General features: G+C 42.3%; 1 protein-coding gene and 1 long non-coding RNA gene across 4 annotated transcripts in view; both read left to right on the top strand.

The window, feature by feature from the left end:
- LOC115167319 (neuroplastin) overlaps window positions 1–18,689 on the top strand; it is a 41,873-nt gene extending 23,184 nt beyond the window's left edge. Inside the window, exons 6-9 of one of the 2 annotated variants that reach the window (XM_029721649.1) lie at window positions 1,169–1,442; window positions 6,614–6,623; window positions 16,982–17,058; window positions 17,606–18,689. In XM_029721649.1, the coding sequence (XP_029577509.1) occupies window positions 1,169–1,442; window positions 6,614–6,623; window positions 16,982–17,042 (345 nt within the window). In that variant the 3' untranslated portion in view covers window positions 17,043–17,058; window positions 17,606–18,689. Of the gene's footprint in view, window positions 1–1,168; window positions 1,443–6,601; window positions 6,624–16,981; window positions 17,059–17,605 lie in introns of both variants that reach the window. The other variant, XM_029721648.1, reaches the window with a different exon arrangement.
- LOC115167320 (uncharacterized) lies at window positions 10,520–13,465 on the top strand. Of its 2 annotated transcripts, XR_003870470.1 has the most exons (4): window positions 10,520–12,368; window positions 12,568–12,678; window positions 13,110–13,339; window positions 13,430–13,465. It is a non-coding gene; the product is annotated as an uncharacterized LOC115167320 (long non-coding RNA). The 2 variants fall into 2 exon arrangements; XR_003870469.1 differs by lacking the exon at window positions 13,430–13,465 and having other exon boundaries at window positions 13,110–13,394.
- Window positions 18,690–19,790: the final 1,101 nt, after the last annotated feature.

Below are 19,790 nucleotides of genomic sequence, written 5' to 3'. Positions count from 1 at the left end.
TAGTGACCCGTGAATGCATTTGGTCACATGACAGCTCAATCAGCTGTTCGATTTCACACCGGCATGTCAACTGAGCCAGGATCACAGTCAAACGGATTAGGAAGTAGGTCCCAAAGTGCTCTTCCAAGCGTTGGAGGTGAGCAGTCATGAATGACAACCTCTCTCAATGCAAAAAATATTTCTAACCACCAAGCCTATATTTTTGTTCAGTATAGTTTACAATCAGTTACTGCTGCTGCAGCATATATCCCGAGTTTTGCGTTAAGCTCTTTTGCCGTCAGTTGCTCTCGGTGTATAATACAATGTGTCCATATGGCAGAGGGAGACACATTCATAACAAGAGTGCAGAGGCCTATCTGCCATCCCGCTATAGATGGAGCCCCATCTGTGCAAAAGCCCACCATTCGATCCCATAGAATCTGTTTTTCGTCAATATAGCTACGAAGCACACTGAACATCCCCTGTGCCGTTTCATGCTCGGGAATCGTGAGACAGAACAATATGTCCTCGTGAATAGCATCCCCTGACATGTATAGCCAACAAAACTCATGCATCGGCATCTCGGCCCTCACAGCTAGCATCCATTTAGAGAGCATTAGCTGGGGAGTTTTTGAGTTGTTCAGTCAGTTTTCTCTTGATTACCAGCAAAAGCATAAATTCTTTAGCAGTGTTACTTGACAAAGGTATTGATGTGAGTTTCTGTGCCTCTGCCTCCCCACACATTGTTTTCACCATATCAGTTGTAGCCGGTAATATCAGAGTCTCTACAATAGTGTGTGGTTTCATAGCGTAGCGGGCCTAGTCATTCACCGTGGGAATGATTCAAGTGCAACAGTCAAGTGCAGCCGTTTCCCATGATCTAAGGGGGCTCTCTGGTTGAATTTAAGATTTGAATCATTTTCATTTAGATTAAGGTTAACCACATTACAATGATTTTGAGATACAAAAATGATATTATAATATACATAGATTTTTTGGTACATAGATTTTTTTTCTTCAGGATTTTTGAAATTCTCCCACAACCCCATTTTCATATCAGGTGACCCCCGCATGGACCCTAGTTTGGGAACCGCTGTGCTAAACTACTGTGATCACTGTCTGGAATGTGATCATATAATTGTCTGTAACATATAAATCATTGATATGCTAATTTACCCGCCTTCTCTAGGAAATCGACAACTCCTCTGGCCGCTTCTTCATCACCAACAAAGACAACTACACAGAGCTGAACATCGTCAACCTGAACCGAACCTCGGACCCTGGTGAATACCAGTGCAACGCTAGCAACCACATTGGCACCAAGTCCATGTCGTCCATCCTGAGGGTGCGCAGCCACCTGGCACCCCTCTGGCCCTTCCTGGGGGTGCTAGCGGAGATCATCATCCTGGTGGTCATCATCGTAGTGTATGAAAAACGCAAGAGGCCAGACGATGTGTTGGACGGTAAGACAACGTTAAATATAGTATTATATTGTATCTCTTTGGGGAGACAGACAATCTCTTGCCATGTTGTCATCGTCAGGCCTGTTTGATTATTATACTGGTCAGCGTTACTGGATGCTGTCATTGTAATGACTGTACAGTACGTTACCTTAACAGGAAAAAGGGTTCTCGATCTCAACTTAAAGAGAGCAACATGCTAACAGCAGCAGGTAGTATGTACTGATTCAAGCAGTGCTTGTGGCCATGGGGTAAAATCAGGGAGGAAGAGGGAATTATGACTCAGGAAATAGGCTGCTGCTCCTGGAACAATACAAAGACATTCTCACTCCAGTTAAACAATGATTGAAATATCTGATTATGGGGCTGCGCTCGGCTAAAAGTTCAACAGCCATCAAGAACCAATTGAAACAGGGTTCTCTACCATCACCACACACATTTATTACACTGTTACCAAGTGAATATGTTGCGGAGGCTATAGACACGGCGCTGAATATTCATGACGCTGACTCTGCTGTGTTAGCAGTAGCAGCGGAGGCCCACTGTGAATAATTGACCTCTGTCGGGGGACACGCTCCCTGGATGCTCCGTCAGTACTGAGAAGGGAGACAGAGACACCGCTGGCTGTCACACAGCGCAGCGCCACACATTAGCTGCATAATAATATGACCTTTAGAGATGCTCCACATTAGTAAACCAGGAGGGGGTCCACAGCTAACCTTTTAAATTAAAGAGTTGAAGTGCCGTTGCGGTCTCCCTAATGATGATAACCAGGGACCATTTTATCACCCATCTGGAGAACTGATCTATTCATTTCATTGACAATAATTTGTGACAGGGAATCAGGGGAAGTTTGATGTGTTATTTTGGCTTTGTCCTACAAGTTCTGCCTATGGTTGAGGGCTTAAAGTAGAGAATCGAAAATCCCTGTTACCCTACTCCAATCAAAGCCCGTCACACCCACAGGTAAGTTATTCTCAAAGTAGTCTACGCTGGTAACTACTAACTAGTTACTACTTTTACAGAGTAATATCTGTCCTAATAGCAAAACCACTTGATAACATACAATAATATAAACTTTTAAAGCTAGATTCAAAAGTGTCAAAGTCAAACAAAGGCTTAAGCATTTGAGTGTAGAGTCAAAGCCAAAAAGGCTGTTGAGGCTTCACCCGCCTATGGTTCTATCAACTTTATTCAGGATATCAGCAAGATATGAATTAATTGGTTACTATGACTTCTTTCCCCCTCTCTCCAAATGGCATCATTATCTAAACGGTTGGTAAGTGAGAGATCTTGCATGTTTTCAGAGAATGATTTTTTTATTTGATCCGTTTCTACTACAGTCCATCCAGACCACCATGTCAACACCCGTTTATCAGATTATTTGACTACAAGTTGTTTGGCGTCTTTGCATAGACAATATATATGTTGAAATGATGTATATATTCCATTCGTATTCATTTCTATTTAGAGGGGCCAATGCAGTTTGACATGTTTTCTCCTGTATAGGTGGTGGTCTCTGATGATTAAAACATATGTTGCTATCAGCCTACTGAAATGCACTATGTCTTGTTTATAGCTGTATACATTTTATACAAGTCTTCTTCCCTTGTCTTATATAGGAGTGGTAAATCACTCAAACCGCCCCACACACGAGGAGAGATAGTATGCACTCTAGGTTCCCCAAGGCACTGATATACTGTAGATGCTATCAAAAAAAGAAAAAAAGACAGGGTAGATTAAAAAGCTAAATTATGCAGACTTCTGAATTGTGTATGCACTGTATAATCCTTCCCATGATGGTTTCAGCGTTAAATATGTCAGTAAATTTGTTACACTGCAGTACACGATTAAACAGAAATTATGCAAATTCACCAATAAAGTAAGCATTGGCTTTGTGTACAGTGTGAAGACAGTGTAGTGCTTTGACAAACACCAACCAATCTCCTGCACCCGTAGGCAAGGCCTCTAGTTTGGCAAGGGTTTATGTACAGGAGGGGGAGAGAGAGAGAAACTTGCTTTGGTGTAGAACAGGGGTTGGCAACAGCATGATATTTTTTGGGCCCCCCAACAAGTAGATGAAGGTAGATTATCTGCCATGGTCATATCAACAGAATCAGAGATGCAGCACACTGCCTCACGTGTGCTAATAGCCAGCTCTGAAATCTCATTTTAGTATCCTCTATCCTCAAGAGCTTTGTTATAAACTCAGTTATGAAAACTTAGTACACTAAAGAGGCCTTTCTAATGACTCTGAAAAACACCAAAAGAAAGATGCCCAGGGTCCCTGCTCATCTGTGTGAACGTGCCTTAGGCATGCTGCAAGGAGGTATGAGGACTGCAGATGTGGCCAGGGAAATAAATTGCAATGTTCGTACTGTGAGACACCTAAGACAGGGCTACAGGGAGACAGGATGGACAGCTGATCGTCCTCGCAGTGGCAGACCACGTGTAACAACACCTGCACAGGATCGGTACATCCGAACATCACACCTGCGGGACAGGTACAGGATGGCAACAACAACTGCCCGAGTTACACCAGGAACGCACAATCCCTCCATCAGTGCTCAGATTGTCTGCAATAGGCTGAGAGAGGCTGGACTGAGGGCTTGTAGGCCTGTTGTAAGGCAGGTCCTCACCAGACATCACCGGCAACAACGTTGCCTATGGCACAAACCCACCGTTGCTGGACCAGACAGGACTGGCAAAAAGTGCTCCTCACTGACGAGTCGCGGTTTTGTCTCACCAGGGGTGATGGTCGGATTTGCGTTTATTGTCGAAGGAATGAGCGTTACACCGAGGCCTGTACTCTAGAGCGGGATCAATTTGGAGGTGGAGGGTCCGTCATGGTCTGGGGCGGTCTGTCACATCATCAATGGCAACTGAGCTAGTTGTCATTGCAGGCAATCTCAACACTGTTTGTTACAGGGAAGACATCCTCCTGCCTCATGTGGTACCCTACCTGCAGGCTCATCCTGACATGGCCCTCCAGCATGACAACGCCACCAGCCATACTGCTCGTTTTGTGCATGATTTCCTGCAAGACAAGAATGTCAGTGTTCTGGCCAGCGAAGAGCCCGAATCTCAATCCCATTGAGCACGTCTGGGACCTGTTGGATCGGAGGGTGAGGGCTAGGGCCATTCTCCCCAGAAATGTCCGGGAACTTGCAGGTGCCTTGGTGGAAGAGGGGAGTAACATCTCACAGCAAGAACTGGCAAATCTGGTGCAGTCCATGAGGAGGAGATGCACTGCAGGACTTAATGCAGCTGGTGGTCACACCAGATACTGTCTTACTTTTGATTTTGACCCCCCCCCCAGAATCCGTGTGGATGAGGCAAGGCAGACCAACAAGACGTGACTGGTCTGGGCCATATCTGATCTTGTGAAGGCTACTGGACATGCACATGGGTTAATCATACATAGACAACATCGGCCTGAACTAGTGAAGACCTTTGGACAGGAACATTAGCAAATCAGTTATAGGCACCATTAGACCTGCAGTAGGAGTGTGCATGTCACGCCACCAATAGAATCTATGCCTCAATGTCTGAGCCAATAAGAGAATGGAAACTAAGCAAGACAACAAGGTTCATAAAGTGGAGTGACAATGTTATGTATGGGTAAGACTGTATAAAAGCCAAGTACTAAGAATGAAGAGTCAGTTCTTCTATGGAATTGCTCGGCTTTGTTACCGTTTGTAATAAAGTCTATTTGAATTCACAAGCTCCGGTATCTGAGAAGTATTTGATTCAAAATTTCCACGACAGTCTCAGCACTGATAATGCACTGCCAAGTGATCCAAAGCAAAGGTTGAGATTTTTTAAAGAGCAAAAACATTTTTAAATAACCTGTTGTGAGGGTTCCACTTTCTTTTACTGTGTGGGATCATTAGGAAACAACCAGGAAAAATGACGTGATGCAAAATGTAGGATGGCGAGTCGCCTAGCGGTTAAGAGCGTTGAGCCAGTAACCAAAAGGTCGCTGGTTCGAATCCCCGAGCCGACTAGGTGAAAAGTCACTCTGGATAACCGCATCTTCGAAATGACTAAACTGTAAAAATGTAATGCAGAGCATATCAACCCATTGGCATACAAGAATGACTTGCTGAATACATTGATATTACCCTGGCTATACTCTTAATATTCTCCACACTGTAAAAGTCAGTGTTTTTGTTTGTTTGCAAATTTCATGACTTGAATCACATATTCTAAATATTATTTTGCCCGACTGGATAACTCTGCACCCAGGGGCTAAGGGTGGAAAAAGGTGGGATTGGGCACGCACGAACAGATGTGCCCCCTCTGTGCCCAAGACTGTCTCACATGCAGCCATTCTGTCCCGTCTCACATTGTGACCACCATACCCCCATTTAACTGCCAATGCTGCTGCTCTCTGGGCCGTATTCATAAAGCGTCTCATAGTTTAGTGCTGATCTAGGATCAAGTACCCCCTCTCTATATAATCTTACGCATTCTGATCTAAAAGGCAAACTGATCCTATATCCGCACTTCTACTCTGAAATGGTTTATGAATACGTGCCCCAGATCTCTGGTTGCATGCTACTGAACACACTTTCACTCTCCATGTTTACTATACTGACCTATTGACCCATTCTTTCTCGTGTGTATGGTCAAAAACATGTACTAACTAGCTAATCACTCTAATGTGCAATGATGTCCACTCACACTGCATGCTGCTGTGCAATTCAACTCTACACTAAAAACGCTATTCCAATAAAACATGTACACGTAAAGCCTGCTTACACAACTCAGAGCTTTTATTTTCAGACTCAGTCAAATTAAAAATGCAGACCTAGATACCTCAAATAGTCAACTTTATTCCTAGAACTTCGGTATTCTGTAATGACAAATGGAACTTGGGAACAACCCATGCAAAATACCCGTACCGTGGGATCCACAAGGGAACTCGGAGAATGTTAACATCAGTTGCAAATTTGCAATGTGACTGCATTTTAAACTGCTACAGTCATGCAACAATCATGTAATTGAATCTATTTGATATTTAATTACAGTTAAGATGTCAACAACATTTGAAAGAAAATATGGGAGCAGTGTGTTGGACACTTCTGAGGGATGACCATGTTGTCTAATATTCCATTGTTTTTGTGCTCTTTCCCCTCTTCTCTCCCCTCGTGACGAAGATGATGAGCCAGCCGCACCAACGTAAGTATGATAAATATTCTGTTCTCTCTACAATAAAAAAATATAATATACAGTGCATTCGGAAAGTATTCAGACCCCTTGACTTTTTCCACATTTTGTTACATTACATCCTTATTCTAAAATTGATTTAAAAACATTAAAAAAATCTATCTACACACAATACCCCAGAATGACAAAGCAAAAACAGGTTTTTATAAATTTTGCAAATGTATAAAAAGAAAACAACTGATATCACATTTACATAAGTATTCAGACCCTTTACTCAGAACATTGTAGAAGCATTCTTGGCAGCGATTACAGCCCATTCTGTGGCACGTCATTTAATTGTCAGACATTTTTTCTGTTAATGCACGTTAGTGCTAGTTTGACCACCAGAGGGCATCTTTGAGAAGCATTCGATAGTCTTCCATATTGCAGGCACGTGGGAGACCGGGGTTCAATTCCCCGACCGGGAGGAAGGAGTAGGCTGTCCTTGTAATTAAGAATTTGTTCTCAACTGATTCCATATGTGTTATTTCATAGTTGTGATGTCGTCACTATTATTCTACAATGTAGAAAATAGTAAAAATATTGAAAAATTCTGTAATGAGTAGGTGTGCCCAAACTTTTGACTGGTACTTGCTTAATTCATTTGATTCATATTATGGTGTTTCTATTCCATGAAAAACGAAAAACCCTCTGGGTAAATTCAGACGGTTTCGCTCTCGGCACGCACTGGACGTTCAGGCTGAGGAGTAGGGTTGATTTGAGCGTTCTGGCCTTACAACGGCAGTCAAGCACCCAAGCTAACGTTGGCTAGCTTGCTAGCTACTTCCAGACACAAATAAGACCACTCTGACCATTTTACTCGCACTAGCAGAGCTGGTTAGGCAGTTTTCGTGTTAACCAGAGCGTTGGTGACTGTGCTGCTGGAATCAATTTAATTCCGCTTTTTTACTGACGTTTACTGACACCGGCCATATTCAACGGGTGTTGAGCGCTCGTAAATTCATTATTCTGTGCTCTGGTACACTCAGATGAGAGTGCTCTGAGATCGGAGTAGATAGCCAGAGCGAATTAACGAAAGCACCCGAATGTTCATTGAGAACACACAACGACTATACCATTTAGCTAAGCTAAGAATGACAGGAATAATCAAGTCAATAAACGTTGGGTAGTTAGATAGCTTATAGTTAATATACTGTCAAGTTTGATGTATAAGTGAGTAAGACCTTTAAACAGGTCAACATACACAAGGCTGCGGGGCCAGACGGATTACCAGGACGTGTGCTCCGGGCATGTGCTGACCAACTGGCAGGTGTCTTCACTGACATTTTCAACATGTGCCTGATTGAGTCTGCAATACCAACATGTTTCAAGCAGACCACCATAGTCCCTGTGCCCAAGATCACAAAGGCAACCTGCCTGAATGACTACAGACCCGTAAGCACTCACGTCCGTAGCCATGAAGTGCTTTGAAAGGTTGGTAATGGCTCACATCAACACCATTATTCCAGAAACCCTAGACCCACTTTAATTTGCATACCACCCAAACAGATCCACAGATGATGCAATCTCTATTGCACTCCACACTGCCCTTTCCCACCTGGACAAAAGGAACACTTATGTGAGAATGCTATTCATTGACTACAGCTCAGCGTTCAACACCATAGTGCCCTCAAAGCTCATCACTAAGCTAAGGATCCTGGGACTAAACACCTCCCTCTGCAACTGGATCCTGGACTTCCTGACGGGCCGCCCCCAGGTGGTGAGGGTAGGTGGCAACACATCTGCCACACTTATCGTCAACACTGGAGCTCCCCAGAGGTGCGTGCTCAGTCCCCTCCGGTACTCCCTGTTCACTCACGACTGCATGGCCAGGCAAGACTCCAACACCATCATTAAGTTTGCAGATGACACAACAGTGGTAGGCCTGATCAACGACGAGACAGCCTATAGGAATGAGGTCAGAGACCTGGCCGGGTGGTGCCAGAATAACAACCTATCATTCAACATAACCAAGACTAAGGAGATGATTGTGGACTACAGGAAAAGGAGGACCGAGCACGCCCCCATTCTCATCGATGGGGCTGTAGTGGAGCAGGTTGAGAGCTTCAAGTTCCTTGGTGTCCACATCAACAACAAACTAAAATGGTCCAAACACACCAAGACAGTCGTGAAGAGGGCACGACAAAGCCTATTCCCCCTCAGGAAACTAAAAAGATTTGGCATGTGTCCTGAGATCCTCAAAAGGTTCTACAGCTGCAACATTGAGAGCATCCTGACTGATTGCATCACTGCAGGGTACGGCAATTGCTCGGTCTCAGACCACAAGGCACTACAGAGGGTAGTGTGTACGGCCCAGTACATCACTGGGGCTAAGCTGCCTGCCATCCAGGACCTCTACACCAGGCGGTGTCAGAGGAAGGCCCTAAAAATTGTCAAAGACCCCAGCCACCCCAGTCATAGACTGTTCTCGCTACTACCGCATGGCAAGCGGTACCGGAGTGCCAAGTCTAGGACAAAAAGGCTTCTCAACAGTTTTTATCCCCAAGCCATAAGACTCCTGAACAGGTAATCAAATGGCTACCCGGACAATTTGCATTGTGTGCCCCCCCCCAACCCCTCTTTTTACAATCGGAAAGGGGATTCATCAGAGAAAATGACTTTACCCCAGTCCTCAGCAGTCCAATCCCTGTACCTTTTACAGAATATCAGTCTGTCCCTGATGTTTTTCCTGGAGAGAAGTGGCTTCTTTGCTGCCCTTCTTGACACCAGGCCATCCTCCAAAAGTCTTTGCCTCACTGTGCGTGCAGATGCACTCACACCTGCCTGCTGCCATTCCTGAGCAAGCTCTGTACTAGTGGTGCCCCAATCCCGCAGCTGAATCAACTTTAGGAGACAGTCCTTGCTGGACTTTCTTGGGCGCCCTGAAGCCTTCTTCACAACAATTGAACCGCTCTCCTTGAAGTTCTTGATGATCCGATAAATGGTTGATTTAGGTGCAATCTTACTGGCAGCAATATCCTTGCCTGTGAAGCCCATTTTGTGCAAAGCAATGATGACGGCACGTGTTTCCTTGCAGGTAACCATGGTTGACAGAGGAAGAACAATGATTCCAAGCACCACCCTCCTTTTGAAGCTTCCAGTCTGTTATTCGAACTCAATCAGCATGACAGAGTGATCTCCAGCCTTGTCCTCGTCAACACTCACACCTGTGTTAACGAGAGAATCACTCACATGACGTCAGCTGGTCCTTATGTGGCAGGGATGAAATGCAGTGGAAATGTTTTTTGGGGGATTCCGTTTATTTGGATGGCAAAGAGGGACTTTGCAATTAATCTGATCACTCTTCATAACATTCTGGAGTATATGCAAATTGCCATCATACAAACTGAGGCAGCAGACTTTGTGAAAATTAATATTTGTGTCATTCTCAAAACTTTTGGCCACGACTGTACATTCATGTACATAGTACCTCAATTGGGCCGACCAACCAGTGCTTCCGCACATTGGCTAACCAGGCTATCTGCATTGTGTCCCGCCACCCACCACCTGCCAACCCCTCTTTTACGCTACTGCTACACTCTGTTCATCATATATGCATAGTCACTTTAACCATATTTACATGTACATACTACCTCAATCAGCCTGACTAACCGGTGTCTGTATGTAGCCTTGCTATTTTTATAGCCTCGTTACTGTATATAGCCTGTCTTTTTACTGTTGTTTTATTTCTTTACTTACCTATTGTTCACCTAATACCTTTTTTGCACTATTGGTTAGAGTCTGTAAGTAAGCATTTCACTGTAAGGTCTACACCTGTTGTATTCGGTGCACGTGACAAATAAACTTTGATTTGATTTATAACTACTAAGGTTAGGTAGATAGCTAACATACCGGTACATACTGCTGTAATGATATGCTATGTGGTTTGTAAGGACAGCGTAGCTAACAAATTGTCAGCGAACATAACGTGTAAGGTAATTTATTTGAAAAGTATTTACTTTATTACATCGAGTAGCAAGCTACCGTGAGGACGCGCTCTATCAACACTGCGGCTTGAGCATGCTTTTGGTGCAGTCGATAGCGTGCTGGACTTCGGGCAAGAAGGTTGAGGGTTCGAAACCTGCTCCCTGCTTGTTTCATTTGAAGTCGTGCACAATTATCAGTTTATTATTTGGTTTATATTGCCCATTCATTGTCAGTTAGAGATACAGTAGTGCATTGGTACCCAAAAGCATAATCCGTGCTCAAACTCCCCCTTGGTCATTAGGGCAAATCTGGTCTGTGATAGAACAGGGGGGTTTCTCACCTTGCTTGGCTATTAGACTATTCTTTAGTAAAAGTTGAATAGTCTATTGTTCAGCTATTAGCCCCCCTCCCCAACTTGCAACAAATTGTTGTTACTCCCATCTCGCCCTCTTCCACGCGTCATTCTCAGCCTGAGTGGCTCGCTTGTGGGCGGGCTGGCAGGATATGGCAGCAACTTCGGTTGTGCATCAAGAATTCTGCATAGCAAGTTTGTATGAAGGTCTGGTTATTCACAAGCAAATTGTTATATGCTGTGGAGGTACATTTGTGTATTTTTGTCGAGAGCAAAACTTTATTTTCAATCAAAAATAATTGTTCTGAAAGCAACTTTTTTATTTTCAATCAAAAATAATTGTTCTGAAAGCAAAAGAGGCTTCGAAGTAAAAAAACTAATTTACAATCAAATATTTTGTAATAGAGCGCAAAACTTATTCGAGAACAAAACATGTATTTGAAAACAATTTAATTTCGCTATCAACCACCTTCCATTTTGGCCATTTTTTGAGTGTCAGTTTGGCTACAACCAATACTGTTCAGCCTTTCTTTCCGACACAAAGGAAGTCATAGCGGACACCTACGAAGGACTGTGTGATGATGGCATCTCAGGTAAGCAGCACTGGGCATTCTTCTGTCCATCTTCTACATAGCTAGTAGTTAGCTCCTACGATTCAGTGTCGGTTCATAACATTCTACTATATTACATAGATACAAACATTCCGTAGAATAATAAATCATGCAATTATTATTATCAAGCTAACCAAAAACATTTACCTACGTATGCCTGTTCTCGCCATTTTCAGTTGAATTCATCTAACTTTCTTTCATGGCAACTCATAAGCAGGCCATGTCCTATTTGTTTAATAGTCGAGATATATAATCACATTTCATAATAGTGTAACGGATATCTTTTTTTACAGAAGGATGAAAGAACACAATATGTCTGTCAGGGAATGCTATTCTAATATGTCAGATGAAGTGTTAGACCAGAAAGTCAGGGCCATTAAGGCAAGGATGCCCCATGCAGGCTTTAGAATGGTCAAAGGAAGTCTCAGAGCAATGGGCCATCATGTACAATGGCGAAGAGTCTTTGCAGCATGTAGATGGTGCAGGTATCATCGCCAGAATGATCCAGCTTCGTTGCATTGCTCGGCAAAAATACTCTGTTCCTGCTCCCGTCTCTCGTTCACATTGATACAAATCATAAATTGATAAGGTACTAAGATGTATAATGTCTCCATCAAATCTAAGAAGTTATTTTAACTTTTTTATACTTACTTATTCATAGACACATTTTCAATGATGTATATACAATTGGAGTTGTTCTTCATCAACTGGTAATACATGAATAATGAAGCAGGTTAATAGGTTAAACATGTCACTTTTAATTCCAATGCTTTTTTTTCCAGATACAACATTGTCATCTTTGGCAGTATAGATGGATTTTCAAGGAAGGTAAGTATATTATTTTGTATATATATATATTGTATATTTCCCATCACCTAATAAACAACCACAATACCAGTCTGGTGTTAAGCTTTCTGTGCTGTATTAAAGTATCCTGAAAATGACACCTGCTGCTTTAGATTGAACGGTCATACCTCAGTTATTATTTTCATATCTACAAAAAATAAGCTATTTTCTTTACTTTCAGAGTGCGAGCTGATCAAGGGGTCGAACATGTAGATATTGCCAGATGTATGTTCACTGTCCGAGGAACAGGCAGTGGGAACTTTATTCCTGGCATAAGTGTCCATAACCAGAGGTAATTAAACTCTTCTGTGTTCTTTTTCTCTCTTCCTCTCTGCCTGTTTTGTTGTACATGGAACCTGTCTCACATGCATTAATTAAAAAACCCTTAAGATGTCAGATGCTAATTTTCAGATTTACACCACATAAACACTCAGCCATTTTCACTGGACTATCAAGCCCGTTGCTGCCAAGTCATGATTTCCCTGGGGGTTAGCCTAGCAATAACCAAGTGGTGAGACACAGCCCTCTATATTTAAATGTTTAAGGTACACTCAGATAGATGTCTGCGTCACATACAGTCAGTAACCACTCACAGAGGCTCACACAACTTGCATTTCTATAACCTCGGACCCACCTCGGTGTTCACTATTCATGGAGGAAGACCACGGGACCACAGAGATTAGGTTCCTCCCCTACACAAAACCTTTTATTTCTCTCTGTTAGAGTGGAACGCTTATGGAGAGATGTTTGGAGTGCTGTGACATGTCAGTACTACAACTTGCTGCACAGTTTGGAGGAAGAAGGCTACCTTGACCTGTCGAATTCTATCCACCTCTTCTGTGTGGGATATGTGTTCCTACCTCGTCTGCGGGCAGATCTGGGCAGAACCTGACACCACACAACGGATTCAAATCATCAAGTCATCAAGTCAAGTCATCATCAAGCTTCAAGTGGTATTTATGTATTCATTTGTGATCTGGTAATGTAAAAGTCTAATAATGACATTATCTTCTATTGTTTGTCCTCATGTGTCTGTTTTTCAGCATAAAGTACTATGTAGCCACTTAGTGTGGACACCAGGTGAGACTACACACACACACACAGTTATATCAGCTGTGTTGGTGAACCCCTCCCGCATCTGAACTGGCTGACACAGAGGGCACAGCATGATCATAGGTGAGAGGTCGCTTGGTCGGGTCAACAGGAAGTATTATTAAAGAGATGCTTTACATTGAAATACAGATGGAGATGTAGTGGTCCCAGAGTTAATGATCCAAGGTCAGTTCTGCATTTCACCTCCTGATGATTATGATTATGATGACTGACCGTGTTAGAATACAAAAAAACAAAGCTTAATCATGCTCTCTTTCTATCCATCTGTCTTTCGTCTACAGGTATGTTTTGATGTGAGAGAGGAAGCCAGTCCCGTCATCGCCACCTCGCCCGCTCTTAAGATAACCTTCGGGCCGACTGGGAGCACAAGGCTGGTTAGGAGACACCGCTAGAGACACTATGTAATTGTGATGAAGTGAGAGAATATTAGGGTAGCACTGTAATTCATTAATCATATGCTGTCTTCCCTGCTACTCTGTTTTACCTCTTTCCTTTTCTGTCTTCTACACCTCTCACCCCACCCCACCTCCTCTTTTTTTATAATGCACACCATTTGTGCATTGAAGTACAGATTTAACTTGTATTTGTAATATATTACAATTATAATATTTATAGTGCATGCATTATGTATTTATAACACCTGGATAATGAACTTTCAATAAAGAGTTTCACATTCTCCACTGGTTGAAATTAAGTATCTCATTGAAATACTACACCTATCCTGTGTCCTCAGATTAATGCAGACGAAGGGAGTTAGATGTGCATAGGAAGTGTAGTGTACTGTTTTTTTTCTCGCTATATGAATTACAAATCAGCCTTTTCTTAAAACATGTTTATAGTCTATTGCATAGTTACAATGTGTAATCATTGATGTCCAACGGTAAACACTGTTGAAGTGTATAATTGTTTCACATACATACAGACACAGCATCATTCAAAGAATGGAGTTTGATACACTAGTATTAGATATGACTGAAAAAGAATGTCTCAAAGAGATTCATACCTGAACCGCACCTTTATTTGCCAAGGAAGTGTACATGATCAGTGAATATATTCAATGTACAGGCTACAATGTGGGGATCTCATGCGTGGTAATAACAGTACATGTATATAGGACTTGCATCCTTGGCACAATAAAGTTATTATATTCTACTCAATCCATAGGCTTCATTAATGTCATTCAGACTTGAAGTCGATACAACAATTATGATAGCTGAGGTTCATAGGTTCTGAACTAATATTCCTACCACATGTTTTAAGGGTCCATACACAGATCGGCTACATACTGTAGCTAGCTACACATTCATAGGAATAGTTATTTTTATCCTCCACTAAACAATAAGCAAATAAATAGTTAGCTAGCTATGTTACTTCAGCTGCATTGCATGGCAAATATAAGCAGGGCAAGCTAACACAATTGTACATTCAATTTGCAGTAAATGCTTTAGCTAGCTAGATTCTTTACATCCACTGTTTCACAAGACGACAGTCTGGTTTGCAGGTTTTCTCAGGAGTCCCTAAAACATTAAACAACACGAATTACAATTTCATACTCATGTCATAGCACTAGCTAGCTGACTTGCTAAATAGCGATTTTCGTAAATTAACTTTATGACAAAAAAATATGCACAATCGTTTGTCTCTACATTAACTAACATATTCCTCCGGGGCGGCAGGGTAGCCTAGTGGTTAGAGCGTTGGGCTAGTAACCGGGCTAGTAACCGAAAGGTTGCAAGTTCGAATCCCCGAGCTGACAAGGTACAAATCTGTCATTCTGCCCCTGAACAAGGCAGTTAACCCACTGTTCCTAGGCCATCATTGAAAATAAGAATTTGTTCTTAACTGACTTTCCTAGTTAAATAAAGGTAAAATATATATATTTTTTGCTTGACTTGTTACGACGTTATAATTACTTACATTTGCTTCCACTGTAATGTTTTGTCAGCCATCTTTGCTGAAGAAAGTCACCAGGGACCGGTGGCTCGCGTCAAATTCGTCATTGGAACCACTCGGGACCCAAATGCATAATGAGTGCTCTAACTCCCCCTTGCGGTGGTCTGGAGCAATGAAGCCGTGACGCTGGGTACCTCTAAGGCCTGCGGTGTAAGCTCGCAACTTTTAAAGGAGGAACCACTGTACAAGCTTGGCACACCAGTATTTGGGGAGTTTCTCCCATTCTTCTCTGCAGATCCTCTCAAGCTCTGTCAGGTTGGATGGGGAGCGTTGATGCACAGCTATTTACAGGTCTCTCCAGAGATGTTTGAGTGGGTTCAAGTCTGGGCTCTGGCTGGGCCACTCAAGGACATTCAGAGACTTGTCCCAAAGCCACTCCTGCATTGTCTTGGCTGTGTACTTAGGGTCGTTGTCCTGTTGGAAGGTGAACCTTCGCCCCCGTCTGAGGTCTTGAGCGCTCTGGAGCAGGTTTTCATCAAGGATCTCTCTGTACTTTGCTCCGTTCATCTTTCCCTTGATCCTGACTAGTCTCCCAGTCCCTGCCGATGAAAAACATACCCACGGCATGACGCTGCCACCACAATGCTTCACCGTAGGGATGGTGCCAGGTTTCCTTCAGATGTGACCCTTGGCCTTCAGGCCAAAGAGTTCAATCTAACATCAGACCAGAGAATCTTGTTTCTCATGGTCAGAGTCCTTTAGGCAAACTCCATTGGCAAACTCCAAGCGGGCTGTCGTGCATTTTACTGAGGAGTGGCTTCCGTCTGGCCACTCTACCATAAAGGCCTGATTGGTGGAGTGCTGCAAAGATGGTTGTCCTTCTGGAAGGTTCTCCCATCTCCACAGAGGAACTCAGGAGCTCTGTCAGAGTGACCATCGGGTTCTTGGTTACCTCCCTGACCAAGGCCCTTCTCCCCTGCGGCCAGCTGTAGGAACAGTCTTGGTGATTCTAAACTTCTTCCATTTAAGAATGATGGAGGCCACTGTGTTGTTAGAGACCTTCAATGTTTTTTTTGTTACCCTTTTTTAATCTTCCCCAAATCTGTGTCTCTGTGCTCTATGGACAATTCCTTCGACCTCATGGCTTGGTTTTTGCTCTGACATGCACTGTCAACTGTGGGATCTTATATAGTCAGGTCTGTGCCTTTCCAAATCATGTCCAATCAATTGAATGTACTACAGTTGGACTCCAATCAAGTTGTAGAAACATCTCAAGGATGATCAATGGAAACAGGTTGCACCTGAGCTCAATATCGAGACTCATAGCAAAGGGTTTGAATACTTATGTAAATAAGGTATTTCTGTTTTACAAAAAAAATTAAAAACCTGTTTTTGCTTTATCATTATGGGGTATTGTGTGTAGATTGATTAGGGGGGGGAAATTATTTAATCAATTTTACAATAAGGCTGTAAAGTAACAAAATGTGGAAAAAGTCAATGGGTCTTAATACTTTCCGAATACACTGTATACATACACATATCATCATTTCCCCCTGTAATTGACTAAACTCTTGGTTTTTCTTCACTAGGAAAACAAATTCGACAAACAACCACAAAGACAAAAACGTGCGCCAGAGGAATACGAAATGAGAAGCTACTCGTTGCAGTAAGTATTCTGGCCTTTATAAAATGAGAAGCTACTCGTTGTAGTGAGTATACCGGCCTTTATAAAATGAGAAGCTACTCGTTGTAGTGAGTATTCTGGCCTTTATAAAATGAGAAGCTACTCGTTGCAGTAAGTATTCTGGCCTTTATAAAATGAGAAGCTACTCGTTGTAGTGAGTATTCTGGCCTTTATAAAATGAGAAGCTACTCGTTGCAGTAAGTATTCTGGCCTTTATAAAATGAGAAGCTACTCGTTGCAGTAAGTATTCTGGCCTTTATAAAATGAGAAGCTACTCGTCGTAGTGAGTATTCCGGCCTTTATAAAATGAGAAGCTACTCGTTGCAGTAAGTATTCTGGCCTTTATAAAATGAGAAGCTACTCGTTGTAGTGAGTATTCCGGCCTTCATTGCAGTGAATATTCTAGCCTTTAGAAAAAGGAATCTGAGGCATATGGAAGTCAACAGGGAACTAAATGATATACTGTAGGAATGTGATAATGTGCACAGGTTATACTAATTCCTTACTCCCCCCTGATTTTCATTAACAGATGACTAACTGCATATCTTGACCATATGAAGGTATCTGAGGAGGGAGCTCCAGGCAATTTTTAATGAAGCATATCTCATCTCTCTCTTATGAGAAAAAACAATAACAGCGTAACACTGGCAGAAAAGAACAAGATGGCTGTCTTAAGCATGCCTTATTCAGTCTTACATGAACAGTCCTGGACGGAGAGATGACTAATTCCATCACGAAAGGTGTGCACATCTTTTTTTGTGTGCTGTTTGATGTCTCTTTTATTCATTTTATCATGTCCTCCAACCAGAGGTGATCCTTTTTGTATTACATATCATGTAAAACGCATGCAAATTATTACGCAATAGGATGCCCAGAATAGACTTTGTTGTTTTCCCTCATGTCTGTGTGGCTATTTTGCGTCCAAAGGAATTATGTTTTTTTATGAAATTGTCCTGAACTGAAAAATACTGTTATATTCTTAAATAACTTTGTACAGCTGATTCATTGTCATTAAACTATGTTTTATTTAGTGAAAGGAAAGTCCACCCTTAACAGCCATTATAGTGAAAATGTGATGCAAGGGATTCGATGTCTGGCAGTATTTACTTGAAAATGATTATATGAAAATTACTACTATATCTATCTAGTTATAAATAAAATGAGTGTTTATTTTTATTTTTCAGAGTAACTTAGGATGTCTTGTATATGTTGAGGTACGAGTGTTCAAACAATAGCAAATACTGTATGTAAAGAAAAAAATACATTTTATATTTCCCAACTTAATTCATTCATTTTATTTTTCTGAAATTGTACAGCATGGCTATTATCCTATGCAATATGTATTCATATATAGATATATTGGGGGCAGTTTGTTTTTCTCAGTGAAGCTTTAATATTGTGGGATCACTTGGAAGCTGGTATAGCAAAATGCACTGCTGTAGCTGCATGACTCCTGTTCTATAAATACAGTGTACCCATGTGTATTGCAGTGCAAATGGACCTACATTAGGGTGGGAATGGAAGGAGCTACAGTATCTCTAGCCACGATAAAACATCAGACCAATAACATACGAGACCAATACATTTTTGAAAATAAAAGGCTCCAAAATACATTTAGTTTTTTTTGCCTCGAAAATCCTTTCTAGAAACCGCAACATTTGTCCTGCTATAAATATCCTCCTACAACACAATGGCCACTATGTTCCAGCACACATTTACACAATCAGCAGCATGGAGAACAACACATCCCCCAACTCTTCCACAACCCACCTCCCACCCACATGTGTACCATGTGTAGTGAGTTGACCTGTCTCCCTCTGGCTGTTTGTGTTGATGAGCTTCAGCTCCTCAGTCCTGGAGCACTCTCTTCAGCTCCCCTTCCACCTCCTCCACCAAGGCAGGGAAGCTGGGGTCCAAGAGACACAGGCGGAGGAAGGGCTCCAGCTCCCAATGGAACAGAGCACTGTGGCGGTACACCAGGGGCAAGGACAGACCATGCTCGCCCAGGAAGTGCTGAGGAAAAATAAAGATACACCAGGGATCTGATCATTTGTTTGTATAGACTTAAAGCCGTGATATCGGCTAACTATAATCTCAAGTCAATTAAGTGTTAATTATTTCACTGGCCTACTCTACACTTCAGTAGTGGCGGGGAATAACTACAACCCCATGAAGTGTATGTTACATTCAAGCTCAGTGGGTGAGAGCAGTAACTCCTGAATGTTAAATAACTACTACTTATTCAGCTCGGGCGATTGTCAAACTCCAAGTGATCATTACACGAATCATCATCCTCAGCATTCATCAGTCATCTATCTAATCACTGTGTTGTGTCAGTACCAACTTACCTGGGTAAGACGTTTGATGGATAAAGAGCCCTGGACGACCTCAGGTTCAGTAGCAATAGCCTCCCCAGCACTCGCCTGATGACAAGGTTAAAAGAGATGATACTAATGCCACAGGACTTTACAGGGCAACACACCAAGGGAGGTTAAGCTGTATCATAGCTGAATCCTTTATTGAACGATTTCCCTCAGTCATCATGGCTCATTCATCCTCACTGAGAGCTTTTTCAAATGTGTGTGATGGTGTTTATTGTTGGTTTAATTTCTCCCCCTTCTGTGTGGGGAGGTTAAGGATTAACATATCGCACATTGTCATTGATTCATACATAAAATCCATATTAACCTAGTTGGTTCCAGGGCCGTTCAGTA

The sequence above is a fragment of the Salmo trutta genome, chromosome 29 (genome assembly GCF_901001165.1).
Source record: "Salmo trutta chromosome 29, fSalTru1.1, whole genome shotgun sequence".
Taxonomy (NCBI): domain Eukaryota; kingdom Metazoa; phylum Chordata; class Actinopteri; order Salmoniformes; family Salmonidae; genus Salmo; species Salmo trutta.
Note: the sequence above shows the minus strand (reverse complement) of the source record. Positions and strands in the feature narration are given on the sequence as shown.